General features: G+C 40.0%; 1 protein-coding gene across 1 annotated transcript in view; it reads right to left on the bottom strand.

The window, feature by feature from the left end:
* Positions 1-5592: 5592 nt before the first annotated feature.
* The window catches only part of tspan1 (tetraspanin 1), a 33043-nt gene continuing 19659 nt past the window's right edge, over positions 5593-18976 (bottom strand). The window contains exons 6-8 of the mRNA XM_077585128.1: positions 16190-16333; positions 10593-10676; positions 5593-8865 (exon numbers count right to left, since the gene is read on the bottom strand). Of these exons, the coding sequence (XP_077441254.1) occupies positions 8806-8865; positions 10593-10676; positions 16190-16333 (288 nt within the window). The 3' untranslated portion in view covers positions 5593-8805. The remainder of the gene's footprint in view (positions 8866-10592; positions 10677-16189; positions 16334-18976) is intronic.

The raw sequence follows: 18976 nt of genomic DNA, 5'->3' as shown, positions 1-18976 counted from the left end.
CAGCCATTCGGCACATACTGTATGTGTTAACTTATCTCTATTTATTTGCCTCTATCTATGAAAATATTTGCTTTTTTTATCTGGATCTGTGCATCTTTTAAAAATTTTTTTTTTTTTTTTTTTTTTTAGATCTAACTAAATGATATCATGTACATACATACCTATATTTTTTGATAAAAAATATGGAGTTTGAATATTTTTAACTATAGAGGTCAAGTTTAAGTGAGAGTTCTCTAAAGAGCCCTGCGCCTGTTAATATTCGCTGCATGGCTCAGTTGCCTCAGACTGGATTTTCCGTTGATGTATCAAACTGATAAAATATTCACAGATTGAGACAGGAGCAAATGCATACACATCATAAGCAATTCCTATATCAAAAATACTCTGATTTGTACTACCAACATCAAACAATCTGTTTTGAAACAAAATCTCATATTTTATTTGAAGCGTCCAAAAATAACTTCACTGAGTCAAGTAGCTGCTACAAGTAAGCCTGGGTCCCCAATGTGAATAGGAATGTGACTGAAAGTGAACCAATTCAAGTTATGCAGGTACTGTGATGTGCCTTGAAAATGTGTGAAGCTGTTTGAGGGAATCCTATTGTGTGTTTTATCTTTTATTTACCCCTTTGTTTGTCCTCAGATACATTATGTAAGTGTGGTTCCACATGAATGTTTGGTAGGATTGGTATAAAATGTACTTGGTGTATTTTTTGTTTCGCACTTGTTCAATTTCACAATGAAACAGCTTTCCAGTTACATTTTTGTGTATGCGTGCGTGTGCGCACGCAGAGCCTGGGTATCACATATTTCAATTGCAGTTGGACTATTTGAAATAGAACCACGTTGAGTTACCACTGACTAAATTTATTTTAATGGGTGACATACTGAATACTGCAGTGATTTGTAAAAAAATAAATAAAAGATAAAAAAGCCTGAATGTGTATTTGAAGTATGCAATTGTGAGTGATGATTTGTGAAAGTGACTTGACCTTTCTGAGTTTGTTTTATCTTGCAAATAAAGATATTTTTCAACCCGTTTAACATGCCTTTATTTTTTCCTTTTATTATTGTATGCGACTCATTAAGTGCTTATTATTTCCAGTGCAGTGAAAAAGATTTGCCCTCTTCTCAAATAGTTTTTGTGTAGTTTATCTCTTAAGATCAGCGAAAAAAGGTAAATATCATACAAAGACAACCCAAGTTAAAAGAGTTTTTTTTGTCGTTGGCCGTTTTTTATTTTGAACTGGATATTACCGTGACCGGCAACTTGACACTAAACTGAGGTACTTCCTCTACTGCTGGTGCAGCGGTGTCTTGCTGCCCCCTAGTGTCTATTTCAAGGACTTCCAAACATGGTGGGGGCGGGGTGTTTGGGGGGGCTTGACGCGTCTGCACAGGGAGGAGTGGCTGGTCCCAGGGGACTGTGGCGCGCTTCACTCTGTGTGGGGTGCGTCGCATTCAATCTGACCCGGGGGTCTCTGGGATGCCATTGCTCCCTGTGGTGGTGGTCATCCCTCTGTATGGAGGAGCTCCTCCTCGGTGCCTTACCTCACAGGGTTTTTCTGTGCCCTGCCATGTTGTGGTTTGTGTGTGTGTTTGTGGGATGATTATGGGGATATTGGAGGGTGTGGTGGGTTTTCTTTTTATTGTACTGTGGATGTTTTAATTGTTCAGCGCCTTGAGTTGCATTTTAATGTATGAAATGTGCTATATAAATAAAGTTTGATTGATGCCGAAAATCACGTCACCACTGCAAACGAGGCCTCAAACGTTGCTCAGTGTTTGACAAACCTGTCTGGCGTAATTAAAGCCCCAATTAATTGATACAAAATAGGAAAAGTTATGATCATACGGCGCAAATATTTTTTCCATCTTATGATTATGGAAATCCGTATACCTACTACAATAAAACAATGTTCACAAGCACTGCACCTATCTATGTATACACTTACGAATTAGTATTCCATTGACTGCTATGAATGTCAAAAGATCGATTTTTACTGGGCTGGCAGTGAATGAGTTACCATTTTGGGGAGATAAAGGCAACCCTGGGGCCTTCGAAGTCTCCGGCCCCAGGGAACATGTCAAATGGCCCATGGCTGTACAACCTACCGCTCCAGAGATAGAGGGCCGGCAAATCTCAACTTTTACCCGCCATACGAACCATCGATCCCGGTAGAATTTTCAGATTTCCCGGGGCTGTATCTCTGGAACCCTAACTCCTACCGGGGAGATACACACATCACCTACTCAGCACGACGAGCCCTAACAGGTTCATTGAGGTTCCCGGCCCGGTGACCCTTTATTAGGGTTGGCCAATTAATAGCGGGCCCGTAGCCACTCGAGACCCGCATGGATCGTCTGCCCTGACCGGGGGGAGCTTTCTAACGGTGAAAGTCTGACTTCAGACCATCCTCGAATGCAGCATAAGTCCAGTCATGTTAAGTCCGTGATCTTGACACACGTCTTCTTTTAATGCTTCCAGCACCGTCAGCAGCTGGCATTCTTAAAGGGGAAGTCAACCTAATTTTTTCTTCTTCTTTTTTTGACAATATGTTCTATGCAGCCCCACTAGTCTAAATATGGCATTCTGGTTATAATTGCGTTAGTGGAATAGGAGTTAAGCAGCAAAATCCAGCTGATTTTATCCAGCTCAAGGGGGCGGCCATTTTGCCACTTGCTGTCCACTGTTGATGACATCAATGTTGCTCAGGTCTCAATGTTTTTAAAGGTATTAATTGTACATGAAAAAATAATGAAGTTATACAATTAATTCTGGGCAAAACATTAACTTTTTACTCCTAAAACTGGCTCACTGGTGTCAAGTATCCCTTTAATAAGCTCTTCTGGGAGTTGCATAAAGGAGCAGCCTCTTTAAAGTGAAATGCCTTTAATTAATTTGTTTTTGTACTTCTCTTGCAAGTACATGAGGAGGTGGTGTGGGAGAATGAGACATTCATTGTGTAGGAGTAACTGGGATCTGTTCTAAAAATGGCTCACGAGTGTTAAGACACTGGCTTGCTATGAAGAATTAAAAGAAGAGAAATGTCTACTTTTTGGTTTTAACTTATGGTATTTGTTTCTTAATTTACTAAAAGTTCTACACTATATTTTGTTTAAAAATGTAAAGGATAGTGTTAAATAAAAGAAAGAGCTGTTTATATTTACTCAAATATTATAATAAAGGACATAAACAGCATAAATAAAGAATTTTATGGGGTACTCAACTCACTATTGAAAATGGGGGATGTGGGGGTGTAGAAATCTGATAGAGTGAATCTGCAATAAGTGAACCGCAAAGTATCGAGGGACCACTGTAATATAATATAGATCTGTATCTGTTTGTTTATAAACATTAACGGGAAGGTCAAATTAAGTCACCTGTAAAGGTTATAGTACACTGTAGTTTGTTTTTTTCCTGAAAGTTCACCTGAAAGAAGAAATTCCAGACCCTTTGTGAGCAGTCTATACTCTAAGCAGTCTAACCTTTTGTCTCTAAGAAACCTTCAGACAAGCCAAATAAAGGCACACGGTTAGGGAAATTTATGCAAATATATCAGGCTTTGTGGTTTTTTTTTGTGGTTGTCCAAGGACAAATGAGGGTTTCTGTTTTCTAACTTTCAAAACCTACATTGTTAAAGATCACCTGGGGTTAAATTTGGTTCTTGCCATTTGAGACTTTACATTTTCAATCCATCCTCTATTACATATGTCAAACTTAAGGCATGCAGACAAACTGTTGCAGTATCCTGCCACTAGATTGCAGACAGTGTACGTATTTACTTCAAAGCGAGTGGAATTGAGAAATGTAATTAATGAACACAAAATGTCCAGGAGGAGTAAAACTGATGCAAAAAAGATACGAGGGCAAAACACATGGTTTGCTTCAAGGAGAGAAAAAAAAAAGTGTTTAATTTGTTATGAGGCGGTGGCAGTTTTTAAAGACTATAATCACAAAGTCATTTTTGACATCAAACACAGCGCTAAGTACGTAAAGGAAAGCCTTCAAGAAACACAACAAATTGTCCAAGAATGTAAGGCAAACTGTGATAGCAGCAGAATGAGTTCACAAAAGCCACAAAAACAATTGTGGCAGTCACAACTAGCTTTATTAGGGCTGTTAGGAGGTATGTCCCTATGGAGGACCAGAACTCCCAAAATAAAAAATGAATAAAAGTGAAAATAAAAACTGATATAAAAAAATATAATTCAAAAATTAAATGCAAAAAATAAAATAAATGGAAATAAAATTATATATATATATCCATAAATAAATAAAGTACATATAAATAAAAAAACAGATTCAAAAAATAAAAATGTTGAAATAGTACAAAAATAAATATATAAATAGAATGATATATCAATAAATAAAAACGCTCTGCTTTCACATTTATTTATTTCATGCTGCAGACGCTCTGTCAGGTTGAAATATTATTCAAATGAGGGGGCGCCGCAGTTACAAACAGGGATGTCAAACTGCAGTCCTCGAGGGCCGGAGTCCAGCAGGTTTTAGAGGTTTCCCTACTCTAACTGCAGCTGATTCCAATTAACAGAATCATTATCAGGCTTATTCAGCGCTTGCTGATGAGCTGATTATGAATCAGCTGTGTTGAAGAAGGGAAATATCACGGACAGGATCTCGCCATAGAGTGAGCGGGTCGCCCAACAAGAAAGTCTCGCCGGCTTGCATGGAGAGCTCCATCAATGGACGACTATCTTGTCCACTGTCACCACAACTTGCGACTTGAGTTGCTCGACAACAAGTCGTGGTGACAGTGGACAAGATAGTCGTCCATTGCTTGAGCTCTCCATGCAAGCCGGCGAGACTTACTTGTTCGCCGACCCGCTGATTCAACCATTGAAAGGCAGTTTGCAACGGCGGTGGCCAACCCAAACCACGCTTAGGACCGCCCCCTCATTTGAATAACATTTCAACATGACAGAGCGTCTGCAGCATGAAATAAATAAATGTGAGAGCAGAGCGTTTTTATTTATTGATATTTAATTATATTTATTTTTGTATTTATTTAGACTTTTTTTTATCTTGTTTTATTTTATTTGATTTTTTACTTGTATTTATTTATTTTGGGATATATATTTTTATTTGTATTTGCCTTTCTATAAAATTTTTGAATTATATTTTTTATATCCGTTTTTATTTTCACTTTTATTCATTTTTAATTTTTTTATTTTGGCAGTTTTGTTCCTCCATATGTCCCAACATACATGCCTTCTAATTTAGTTAGTATGAGGCATCTGTCTCATATGTTCTTAGCACATTTGTTGGTTGCCCCTCTCAACTCTGACAAAAAAAGAAGCTTTGTAGCAATTTAATGTCACAATTAATGTTTCATATTTTTCATGGAGCAGAAAGGCCACATTCCTCAGTTATTAAAAGACTAACTGAACCATACATGAGCATGCACCAAGCGCCGGAACAAAGGAAAAACTCCCTCTTGGGAAGAAACCCTCAAACAGACTCAAGACTCAATACGGGGTGGTCGTTAGCCTCGGCTAGTTGGATTAGAGAGTAGACTCTACTCTCTAAGCCTTTGGTTGACTTTAATTTGAAGAGTCAATCAATCAATCATCATTTTTATTTCATTTATTTGTTAAAGAAAAAAGACAATATAAGGCAATATTCAAATTCAAAGTAAAGTAAAAGAAATGAAAGGGGACAGAAAGAAGTCTGCCCCTAATCAACACACACACAAAACACAAAATGAATAACGCTTTCAGTTAACAATACTAGAAAAATAATTCGAAATAAATCAACTGTGTGTCCCTTGTGCTATATATATTTTTGCAGGAATTGTGCTTTAACACATTTTTTAAAAATACAAATAGACTGAGAAGATTTGGTTTTAAATCCAGATTGTTCCAGAGACTTGACACCTCGAGTTGAAATACAGGGTGTCCATAAAGTCTCTTTACCATTTCAAAAATTTATTAAAAATGCAATTGAATAGATATTTTATTTAGATTTGTTCTATTGTATTCAGCGTTTATTAAAGTTTTTTTTAACCTCTTTTAATACACTTCTACATGGGCACCATTAGTTGCACGAAGCACATCAAGACGGTACTCGATTTCTTGCCATGTTCGCTGTAGCATAGCCTCATCAATTGTGGCAATGGCATCAGTAATCCTTTGCTTAAGGTCAGTAATGATAAACACTGTGTGTTATTTTAAACACTGAATACAATAGAACAAATCTGAATAAAATATCTAATCAATTGCATTATTAATATTTTTTTTAAATGGTAAAGAGACTTTATGGACACCCTGTACATTGTTCTTTTTGTTTTGTTCTATATTTAGGTTTGGGGAAAATGTCTGTTCCTCTTTGTATTCACTTTCACTTTTTATAAATTTAGTTTGTATATTACTGGTAAAATTTAATGATTGGCTTTATACAATATTTTAAGGCGGTTAAACTCCATCAGCTCATTAATTTTTAAAAAGTTTTTAGTTGTATAAATAACTTAGTGTGGTTAGGGTTAGTGTGGTCTCTGTATCCACAACCGCAAACATCACGGATAGCAAATTTCTGTAAAAGAAAGATGGATTCAGTGTACGTTTTGGCTGCACACCCCCACACTTCAATGCAATAGGTCAGGTATAGAACAATCAACAGTCAGTAACACGGCTATGGTTTGTGACACCTTAGCTTTGACATATTCTATATGCACTTTCCATGTTCAATGTTCATCAATAATGATACCTAGAAACTTAATTTTATTATTATTATATTATAATTTCATTATTATTTCTATGCCTTGCACAGTCAGTGTTGCTTCGACATCTATATTTTTACAACTGAAAATCATAAATCTGGTTTTACTAATATTTATAGACGGTCTGTTAGCATTGAACCACTTCATAATATTCTTAAACTCTTTATCTATTACATGTAAAACATTATATATACTGTATTTTCCCTGGCATAAAATAAAGTGGTGTCAACTACAAACAAAATACATTTAAACAATTTCCAGATGGTTGTAATATCATTCACATAGAGAAGAAAAAGTACTGGCCCCAGAATTTATCCCTGGGGTACCCCACAATTTACATAACTGTGTTTTGATTGCCTACTATTGAATTTAACATATTGTTTTCTATTTTTTAAATAACAGGCAACCCATTGATGTGTGACACCTCTTACACCATATTTAAACAATTTATGCAATAATATTTCATGATCTAAGGTGTCAAATGCTTTTTGTAAATCCACTAAAACGCTTACTAAAACATGTTGTTTTTTTTATCCATGGCTGTGCAAATTTCTTCAGTTAACTCCATTGCCAGTTTAACTCTAATGCCATGGTAGTTGAGTGATTGGAGCGAGAAAAACAACAACAAATCAAAAGCAATTGCTTTGCATGACATCAGATCACTTTCACTGTTTATTACAACAGGTCAAACCACTAATTATAACAAAGCAAAACACCAGTTTTCAGATGGTCATCAGTGCAAGAGAGCGATTGGCTGTGACATTGACATTTTTGCCCACAGGGTTGCATGAAAGAAATTACCATTGTTGTTGCAATAAAAAGGCCCACAGTCCCACACCTTCTGCCAACATGGTTTAAAGCAGAGCAGCTTGGATATTTTTACCTCAGGTTCCCAAAGTTTAATAGTTTACAGAGAATTCACTAACATTTGCTCACCAGCCAATCTCAGTGAAGTGAAATGCAGTGATAGAAATGTAGTGTATGGTTTAATTTGGCCTAAACTATGTGTAATTTGTTAAGAATGAAGAGTGGGAAAATATCTACAGCCAAAGTATAATTTAAATTATAAAGTATAATACAAAACCTCTTTCCAGAAATATTCATCAATGAAAAGCTAAATGAGATTTGTTGCTGTTACTTATGTTTAATTTAGCTTCCCTGTATTTGTTTTCTTTCTAGGTGCCGAAACATAGCTAAAATTTGACATTGTCGCTGCCGTTTCATTGAGTTGAAGACCACAGAATTTGTAAACCATTGTTTTATTTTGCATGTTGTTTTACATATGAGTTATTTGTGGTTGAAGTAGTCAAATTAAATTACTGTTGAATATTGCTCCACGCAAAGTTTCGTACTTTGTTGTGTATATTTTTTCCAGTCAGTGCTTTTGTTTAAGTGTCATTGTTTTCTGAGTGTGCTCTAACCTCGCCATCCAAATTACAGTAGTAGTACTTCACTAGTTCGGGAAAGGCGGGGCTTGCTGAACAATACTTCGAGCTGATTGGACAATGCGGCATCTTTGCACATTTAGTTTTGACCAATCAAGGCAAAATCTCATCTTTCATCTTGTCTTAGGGGGTGGGGGGAGCACAAACAACTTTACCAGAAAAAATGCACGAAACTCCTCTCGCTGTTCAAATTCAACTAGGAAACGGTGAGTATTTCTGCGAGAACATAATTGCAGCATCCATTCGTCTGATAGGTTTGTTCCCCCCATCTGCTCTTATTGGTTTTGTCCTGCCTAAACAACGCCTGGTTGGTCCGATTTAAAAAAGATCGGCTGCAAATGTATCAACGGGAGCGGTACAAGATGAATTCTCCGGAGTTTGTGAACTCACAAATACCGCAAGAATTCATCTTATTGGCAAGGTTAAGTGTGCTCAGCTAAAGTAGAAAATAAAAGCATCAGAGGAATACAAGTGAAAGAGCACAAGCATTAAATGATTAAACTACATTGACAATTGATGGTGATGAGATTTTGAAAACTGCATTAAAAAACGTCCACAAAAAAGTTAAAGGAAATTCCACGTGATCCATTTGTGTTGCTTGTTGTGTATCCTTTTGTCGTCTCAGTTTACTCTTTTGTCCATGCGACAGTGCAAGTACATTGACACTATCAAGGCAGCAATCTGGGAAAATAAGATATAAAATGTTTAATCTGCTGCTGGTGATATGATGTATTTTCTGAAAAAAAAAAAAGATATTTTAATAGAAAATGCAAACTTAGACTATAAAAATGGTGAAAAACAAACTCAGGATAGTTTATATAAGTTAGTTGAAATTTCCATCCATCTATCCATTTGAGTGCTGTCACTAACGACTCATATTGATTATTCCACATACGTAGGGCCGCCATCTTATGTGTGTTTGGCTCAAATAAATCCATTAGAACTCTTTTATTTCTTTAGCGATTTTGACGCGGACAGTTTTGTTGCCAACATCAGACATGTAGCGATGATATTTTCCTCCCTTTTCAGTCTAAATAGACAAAAAAAAACTAGGAAGCATCTTATTAGTGTTTTGGTGAATGCCGGTCGGAGTCTGTAAGCAATAAGTGTCCATGCAGAAACACAAAATATTGGATCTGGTAACTTCTAGGTGCCGCAAATACGTTTTTAAAAATGATTCAAATAGCTTTGGCGCAAGCATTTTTTCGTCGACCAATTTTTGTGCTTGACCCAACCGACTTGGTCGACTTTTTCCCCCAGCCATAAACTATTTACTACCGCTTATTCGAGGTCAGGTCTCGGGGGCAGCAGCTTTAGCAGGGAAGCCCAGTCTTCTCTCTCTCCAGCAACTTTGTGCAGCTCCTGTGTGTGTGTGTGTGTGTGTGTGGGGGGGATCTCCAGGTGTTCCCAGACCAGTCCAGAGACATAATCTCTCTACCATATGATGGGTCGTCCCCAGGGTCTTCTCCAGTAGGCACAAGCCTGGAACAACTCACCGGAGTGGCATCCAGGAGACATCCTAACCAGATGGCCAAGCCACTACAGCTCAGTGTGAAGGATCAGCGGCTTGACTCTGACCGAGCTTCTCATCCTGTTTCTAAGGGAGAGCCTGCGGAGGAAACAAATTTCGGCCGCTTGTATCCAGGATCTTGTTCTTTCTGTCATGACCCACAGCTCGTGACCATAGATGACGGTAGGAACGTAGATCAACCGGTAAATCAAGAGCTTCGCCTTTCGACTCCTTCACCACAACGGGCCGATACAGAGTCCGCATCACTGCAGACGCTGCACCAAGCCGCCTGTCGATCTCCCTCTCCATCCTGCCCTCATTCGTGAACGAGACCCCAAGATACTTGAATTCCTCCACTTGGGGCACTCCCCACTTTTCCCGACTGAGGACCATGGTCTCGGATTTGGAGGTGCTGATCTACAACCCAACCCCAACCGCTTCACACTCGGCTGCAAACCACTCCAGTGAGAGTTGGAGATCACGGCCTGAAGAAGCCAACAGCACCACATCATCTGCAACAAGCAGAGATGCAATGCTGAGGCCACCAAACAAGACCCCCTCAACGATTCGGCTGCACATAGAAATTCTGTCCATAAAGGTTATGAACAGAATCGGTGACAAAGGGCAGCCTTGGTGGAGACTGGAAACGAATCCAACTTACTGCCGGCAATGCGGACCAAACTCTGACACTGGTCGTACAGGGACCGAACAGTCCGTATCAGGGGACTCCACACCACACCCTAGGGGCACGGTCAAAGGCCTTCTCGGTTGGGGGAATTGACATGCATCCGCGAGGACCCTGCCGAGGGTATAGAGCTGGTTCACTGTTCCACGGCCGGGACGAAAACCACACCACTGTTAATATAACACTTCATAGAATATTCTTGTGCATATTTACCTCTAAAATACCAATGCCAGCTGAAACTCCTCCCACCACGTTTGCATGCTCTTTAAGGGACTCCAGGATTTGTTCAGAACACCCCTAAGAAAGACAGTCAGCATGTCAATGTCCATTCTGTACATACTACATTCTATACATTTTTTTGATACATGAATGCTAAAATGCACATCATGATACAGTTCCTCCTCCAACTTGAAGTCTTCTGTCGCTCCAGCAGCACACATGACCATTGTCTTACTGTTTTTATAAATGTGATTAACTAATACAATGTAATGCTGCTTGAGAATTCCTAATACAGATAGGAAACCTTACCCTTGGCACCCTGACATATCAGTAGCATCAGGAAGAATCCTCACATCTCCAAAACTACCACTTTTCAGGGGGGAAAACCCCAACATGTTTGAGCCATTAACATTGTATCATTAAAGAGATCAAGCCATTTGCAACACACGAGATTGGTCAATAATTTGTAAAATAAATAGATAAACAACAGACCCATGTGGGGACTGAATTAAATTTGTAGCAATTAATACAGGTTGAAATTTTTTATTCCTAATTTTGCATTTTTTTTAATGCTGCCTTTCATATGTGTAAATGTCTTCCATGCCATGCTTGAAGTCCTGTAATCAAAACGTTATTGGTGGTGGTGATGGTTTCAAATTTTGGGCAAAAATCGCAATGACAATCGTTGGTCATCTCCATGCGGCAGAAGAGGACCAACACATTTGGACAAAAGTGAAGAAATGACACTTTGACACAATGAAAGCATGATCTTCTGGAAACTTGGCCACAGGGCAGTATTCCTGCATGATAATGACACCAAACACACCTCCAAGATGACCACTGCTTTGCTATAGAGGCTGAGGATAAAGGTGATGGACTGACCAAGCATGTGTCCAGAACCAAACCCTATTGAATATCTATGGGGCATTCTCAAACAGAAGGTGGCGGAGCATAAGGTCTCGAATGCCTGCCAGTTCCACAATGTCGTCAGACAGGAGTGGAAGAGGTTCCAGTGGCAAGAAGCTATGGAGAACTCCATGCCCAAGAGAGTTAAGGCAGTGCTGGAAGATAATCCTGGCCACACAAAGTATTTATACTTGGGGCATTTTTACTTAAGGGTGTACTTAATTTTGTTGCCTCTGCAAAAGAAAGAAATCAGTCTTGGGACTATGGCACAAGCAAGAAAACAGGAAACCACTGGCATTGAATTGAGAAACAGGTTTGCCCTACTGTCATCAGACCAGCAAACTTCGGTGGATCACAGCACCACTCAAACATATGAAAGCGGACCTTCACAGCAAATGAGATTAGCTAGTGGGACACAAACACTGCTAATAGGCAACAAAGCCTTATTTGGTGTCAAACATCTGTTGTAGCAGAAAGAACACAAAGGTTCTGTGTTTTGCTAATGGCAAGGCGTTGCATATTTCTGGAAAAGATTACAATTGAGCATCCGACTGTCAAATTGGTTAAAAATCGGACCGGAGCATTTGATGTGTTGAAAATCAATCAGAGATACCAAAAAAAACCTGTTACTTTTCTACAAAAAAAACTCTAAACGCAGAGGTATTTCTGAGTGGTCCTCTGCCCACGGTCTGGCCAGGTTATGAGCGCTTCAGCCGGATAATGAGAAGGATCTGTGCTGCTGATTTTTAGTGGACTTTCTTGACAATTTTTACATCTTATGTGAATTTTGCCGCCTTTTCCAACGCGATGGGATTCATCTTATAAGCAGGGGATCAGATTACTGGTTGCCAACATATTCCACAGTGTGCATCACTAAGCGCCATTTTCTCAAAACAAAGGTCATGTCGATCCACAACAACAGATAAGATGAGAGTCCAGTCCGATTGGAACAAAACCTCCCACACCTCTCCCTCTATAATTGATTGAATCCCAATACCCTGCCAAACACTAGCAAGGCAAGGCAAAACAGTTTTATTTCTATAGCAAATTTCATACAAAAGGCAACACGCTACAAGCATCAACAAACACAAGTTCAACGACATTCAGTCATTCAAAGCAGAGAAAACAAAAGTAGATTACAAAAATGACAAAAAAAAAACACATGTTGGCAATGTTAAAACACAATTGCTCAGGCAACGCCTAGCCTCATGAATAAGAGGCTTGCACAGACGAGTGCTAAATTCAAACAAGCTTTTAATTGACGTTATTTGCGTCAATTCAAACTTAGTGTGGCAATGAGCGTTGGTGTTAGCGAATTAGGCGTTGTTTATCAAAGAGGCTCATTTGCCTAAAGGAGGGCAATTTCTTTGTAAATATATGCATACTACCTCACTTTTTTTTTTTTTTTTTCTATTTTGGGAGATCTCAGTATTGAACATTTGAAATGTCATCATCATTGTTCTCCCTTTTTTTTTTTTTTTTTTTTGTATGTGTGTTTGTGCGTGTGTGCGTGCGTGCGTGAGAAAAAAATAAAATAAATAAATAAGAATTCCCATACCGTTCACCCAAACCGAACACCTCAAAATCCAGCCAGAGTCGTGGGGCCGCCAGGAGACCCGAAGGGGGACCAAAGAAAAGAAAGAAAAGCGAAGCCCAGCACCGACCAGACACCACCCACCAGGCCACTAACCTTCACCAACCCCAGAGACATCCAAACTCCAACAAATCAGGGAAACCTCAAGGGCCCAAAGGAGAAACTGAGGAAAGGTAGAAAGGACAGACGAAGCAGAGTGAGATCCACAGACACCAGCCTCCACCGAATCAATGACCTGAGGGAGAAACAAATTGTGTCTGAGTCTCGATAGATGCTGGTGTGGTGGATCTAGCATGCATGAAAATCTCCACCAAAGAGGGGAGCCGTCGCGGCCGCGCCAAAGGACGACCCCCGGGCCCCGCAGGGGCCACCGGCCGGAGAGCAAACCCCGGAGCAGGAGCGCCCCACCCCACCCCAACGCGGCCCGCGCCCCCAACCCAACGCAGCAGGACGGGGCACTGCAGGCCCACCAGGCAACCCACCGGCCCACAACCCCCGCTCCCTTACTCCAATTGAGGAGGATATTTTTCCACTTGGAAACAATCCTGATCTTTAGAGTCAGCTGTGTTGGAGGAAGGAAACATCTGAAACCTGCAGGACTCCGGCCCTCGAGGACCAGGAGTGAGGAAGCCTGAAATAGCAGGGGATCAGTGTAGGGGACATTTGCGTCATAATTCCATCGCTGAACCCTCCCTCCCTAGCACCCACTTCCCTTGGGACTTTGATTAGCACCAATTTGCCTACAAGGCAAATAGGTCAACAGCTGATACGGTTGCCACTGTCCTCCATGCTTGCTGCTAGTCTCACAGAGAAACAGCAGAACTAAGTCCGGGCGCTTTTTGTAGATTTCATTTAAGCATTTAACACCATCCTGCCAGACATTTTATTTAATTAAGAAGCTGACTGACCTCGACTTCCCACCCATCATATGTGCTTGGATCTACAACTTTCTAACCGACCGCCCACAGGAGGTGAAGGTGAGACCGCACGCGTCCTCCACATGAACTCTCAACAGGTTCTCCTCAGGGCTGTGTGCTCAGCCCCTTCCTGTTTACTCTGTATACACATGACTGTGCCCCCCTCCACCACTCAAACATTATCGTCAAGATGGCTGACGACACCACAGTGGTGGGTCTCATCTCGGGCAGTGATGAATCAGCATACAGAGAGAAGGTCCAGAGACTGGTTTCATGGTGCTCTACAAATAACTTCTTGCTGAACACCGGCAAAACCAAGGAGATGGTACTCAGAAGGTTTCACCTCCAGGAAGATCTGCTGATGAGGTTCTATCGCTCGACAGTGGAGAGTGTCCATACGCGATCACGGTCTGGTTTGCTGGCCTTAGCGTGAAGCATAAGGCTGTCCTACAGAGTCATAAACCGGGCACAAAAAATCATCAGCCTCCCCCTGCCCTCCCTTGAAAAACATTGCAGACTTTTGGGGGGAAATCATCTAGGACCCCCTCCCACCCTAATCACTGTCTTTTTGAACTGCTGCCCTTGGGCAAGAGGTACAGAGCCCGCAGGCTACGGGCTAACAGACTCAGGAACACTTTTTATCTCTGGGCCATCAGGCTCTTAAATAATAACAAACTGCAACATTGAAGGTCGTAAGTGAAGGGTGGACGCTGTTGCATTTTTCTTTTAATGTGTTATATTTTGAATCTTTATCATTTTACACAGTGATCTTTAAAACTTGTGATTTAATTTATTTATTTTAGGTATTGAATGTTCTTATTTGCACTGTTTATGTTGCACTTTCGCACGGGGTAAGGGCATCCTTAACAAATCTCATTGTAACTTGTGTACACTAACAATAAAGCTAGTTGATTGATATGATTTGAATCACAGGGGAAAATATCCGCTGCGAAGTGGATGAAAATCAAACAGAGGAACACATGTAGCCAGGATGAGGGATGTTGACGACAATGACCAGTGAACGTCTTACTGAGGCGACATGGCTCAGTGATAGAGTGGTCGTCTCCCATCCGTGAGGTTGTGGGTTTGAACCTCAATTCTAGTGACCATTCAAAGTGTCCTTGAGCAAGACACTGAACCCCAATTTGCTCCTAGTGGACCTGGCAGCGCCTTGCATGCCAGCAGCTAACCACCTGAGTGTGAATGGGTGAATGTGAGGCTTCAACTGTACAGCGCTTTGGGCACCTTATGGTGTAGATAAAAGCACTATATAAAAAGCAGTCCATTTACAATTATTGTAGTTGTAAAAACACTGTGGGCTAGGTATAAATTTTATTTTTTTGTTTATGTTTCTTATTGCATTCATGTACAGAATACTGTATAGGCTACAGTTTTCTTTCTATGCACTCTACAGCAATGTACGTATGGAAGTTACTTTATGTTTCAATAAAAATGGTTACAATTTCCTTGGCAGTCTGAATGCAGTGTATGTAATATGTAACTTTGGAGTTTGCTCTTACTGTGAAATCCTTATTTTCAGTTTTTCATCTATAACCACCTTTCGTTTCCACCTGAACTTTGTGCGCTAATAATATTCAGCGCCTGTCCGTCTTCTTGTCCGCCCCGTCGAATATTTTCCGGGGCTGAATTTTGTTTGTCAATTCGTGCCTATGGTATTGTAACAATCCACAGTGTGGCACCGTGCCACAGTGTGGCGCCTCCTTGTTTTTGCTGTGCCTATGCAGAACTTTTTCATTTGGCCATCAATGTATCTGATGTCGTGGACGTGTAGGCCTACGCGTAATCCTGACGTGTGGTAGCGCCGAGAAGCCTACTGTTTTTGTTTCCTATTAATAAAGTAAGTCTGCGGACTTCCAGTTACTTTGTTGCGCTTCCGTTTTTTTGCTATCCAGCTCCGCTATCCATAGCTGATCAGCCACCATGCTGCTACAGTATGTAAGACAGTATTTTGCCTAATGCCCTTCTTAACATAACCCTCAAATTTAACCCAAGCTTAGGAATGGCACTAGAAATAGATTGGCTTAGTGGCTGGTTAACTGCAGTATTTATAATATTCAGTTATTCAGTATGAATGTCAGCTAGAAAATGATAACTCCCTTGCACTCAAGATTCAGAACTGTGCAGGTTTTAAATTAAGTGCATTAGCATCTCACCTGAATAAAGCTTTTCTTTGCTTCCTCTGGGTTGCAGGGGAATGTCTTAGTGTGACAGCACCTTGGTGGCAGGTTGCCACCATTCTCTTTTGCAAACTTTGAATCTACAAAGTCTGTGAAATTGGTGAAACCACAGCAGTTCAGCTGAAAAATAAAAGAAAAACAACTTTCTCAGGGCATTGAATTGCAACTGGACTGTTCCGATTGTCTTTCGCCTATTATCTGAGCACAATTCAGCACTAGAACATAGGCTAGGTAGGGCAGTTAGCTTGAATGTTGGTGTGGAAACCCAACTATTTATAAGTTAGAATCAAACCCCAAAGCACCTATGGTATTAATTTTTGTTATGTTTCTCTATGCAGCACATGTGTGTGAGGTTTTGGAATACCTCGAGATTACATCGTTTTGTTTTTGCAGAGTTTAGTGGGATAAATATGCCATGCTTGACCGTAAGTGGACTTCAATGGAAGTAAACAAGGTTTTCTCTAAGCGCTCTGTAGTTATTAAATTAACACTAGACTGCTGTCAAAGTTAAAGCGTTAACTAATTAATTATCCATCCATTTTCTTAACCGCTTGTCCTCACAAGGGTCGCTGGAGCCTATCCCAGCTGGCTTCGGGGAGTAGGCGGGGTACACCCTGAACTGTTTGCCAGCCACAGGGCACACATAGACAAACAACTATTCACACTCACAATCACAAATATGGACAATTTGGAGTGTTCAATTAACCTGCCATGCATGTCTTTGGAATGTGGTAGGAAACCGGAGTACCCGGAGAAAACCCACGTAAGCACGGGGAGAACATGCAAACTCCACCCAGGAAGGGCGAAGCTCAGACTCGATCTCATGTCCTCTGCACTGGGAGGCAGACGTGCTAACCAGTCAGCCATCGTGCTGCCCACCAATTATTTAATCACAGAAAATTATTGCATTAATCATGTATTAACGCATATTAATCACACTTTTAATTTTGACTGCAGATGATCCTTTTAGCTGACAGCGGATGGTTACGTTAAAGGTAGCACAGGTTGTGTTTTAGCAATAAACATTACTACATGCATTCAAGTAAAGCATTTGATAAATGTTTATGTATGGCATTCATAATGTTTGTTCATGTCAAAATATTGGGGTCATTTATTTTTTCATTTTAAATTATGCAAGTAATTAACTGATTAGAAAAGGTAGAGGATGAGAGCATGCAGTGGATGAAAGTGTCAAAGATGTCCTAATAACATTAAATATCGAAAGAATCAACACAGAACAGCTGCTCGTCAAATTTGGCGGGCAAAAAATGTTGATGAAAAAGCCGTTTTAATTAAGTGATTAATTAAAAATTCTAAGATGTGATTAATCTGATTAAAAAATGTAATCATTTGACAGCTCTAATTACATTACATTCTTACCTAGAGGAAAAGAAACAGAAACGAGCAGTTACGTTGTCTCTCGTGTGCTGGAAATTGCTGCTGATGGCTTGAATTCTGACACTGGTATGATAATGGTCTACACTCGACAAAGTGTGACTCAGTGTTTTTTAAAATAAGAGAAGAATTGGCAGTATGAAGCACACACAGAGTTCGATTGTATCACAAGAGAGAGCTGTGTGTAGGGTTGCCAACCGTCCCTTAAAATACAGAATTGTCCCGTATTTAGAAATACAAGTACGCGTTCTGTATTGATTTGTAAAGATAAGCATTTTGTCCCGTAATACCGCAAGAGTAAAAAAACGTCCGGCAAACATCAACATAATTAATGAATAACAGTGCCCTTCATATGACAACTTACGTTAATGTTCTGCTGCTCTGTGACCAATGAGTTGACAGCACACACGAGTAAGTATGACAATCCAAAATCCGCTCATCTTATTGGTCGAGGTACTTGCCAAAGTAGATAGTGAAAGTAAACAAAGAAGCATGTACGACGTCAGTAGACACATCGAAGGCAGCAACGCGACCGGCACTCCTCCGGAAAAAAAACAAAAGCGTTTGCAAAAATACAGAGAAGACTGGGAAGTTGAACATGCTTGCCAACAGCCTTCTGGAACGCCTCATACCTCAGGAAAAAGAAAAATTTGCTGAGAAAAGTAACTGCAGAGAGGTGGAAGCAGGTCCTTCAGACAGTTGACCTACCCATAATAAAAACAGCAGTATCCTTTGTCCTCAGCATCCCCTCTTCCACTGGTTTTGTGGAGAGGATTTTTCCTTTGATGAAAAGTGGACAGATGTGCGAAACAAATGTTCTGCTGAACTGATTAAAGGTGAGCCTCAACTATGACATGTCTTGCTCAGAGTTTTACTCTGCAGCAAATACAAACCACTCCTCACAGCAGCAATATCTCCGAGGAAATATAAATGGAAAAAATAGACTGTCTCCACATTATGTGGCATTAGCCTGTTTGTATATTAAAGGATAAATGTTCTGCGAATAAGTTATTGTTTTATATTCATTTGTACAGTTTGAAGTTAAGCAGGAAAGGTTTCTGTTTGAGAGATATTTATTTTGATAATTTAAATGTGTTTGTTTGTATTGTAAAGTAAATTTCTGGATACATTTCCCATGTGTTTACATCATTTAACAATGTGCATATTATTCAACTCAGGTTTAAATAGATAATTGTCACCCATAAAAAAAAAAAAAGCTCAAAAAAGGAATCACGCCGAAAGTTTGGACGCAATCAGGTTGACCTTTGCTGCCGATAATGAGGTGTCCCTTATTTATTTTTCAGGGAGTTTGCAACCCTAGTTGTGTGTCTATGGTGGTTGAGTTCGAGGGAAGGTACAACAAGGTAC

Source organism: Vanacampus margaritifer, chromosome 13, assembly GCF_051991255.1.
Source record: "Vanacampus margaritifer isolate UIUO_Vmar chromosome 13, RoL_Vmar_1.0, whole genome shotgun sequence".
NCBI classification, from domain to species: Eukaryota; Metazoa; Chordata; class Actinopteri; order Syngnathiformes; family Syngnathidae; genus Vanacampus; species Vanacampus margaritifer.
The sequence above is the reverse complement of the archived record's forward strand: the minus strand, read 5'-3'. Positions and strand labels throughout refer to the sequence as shown.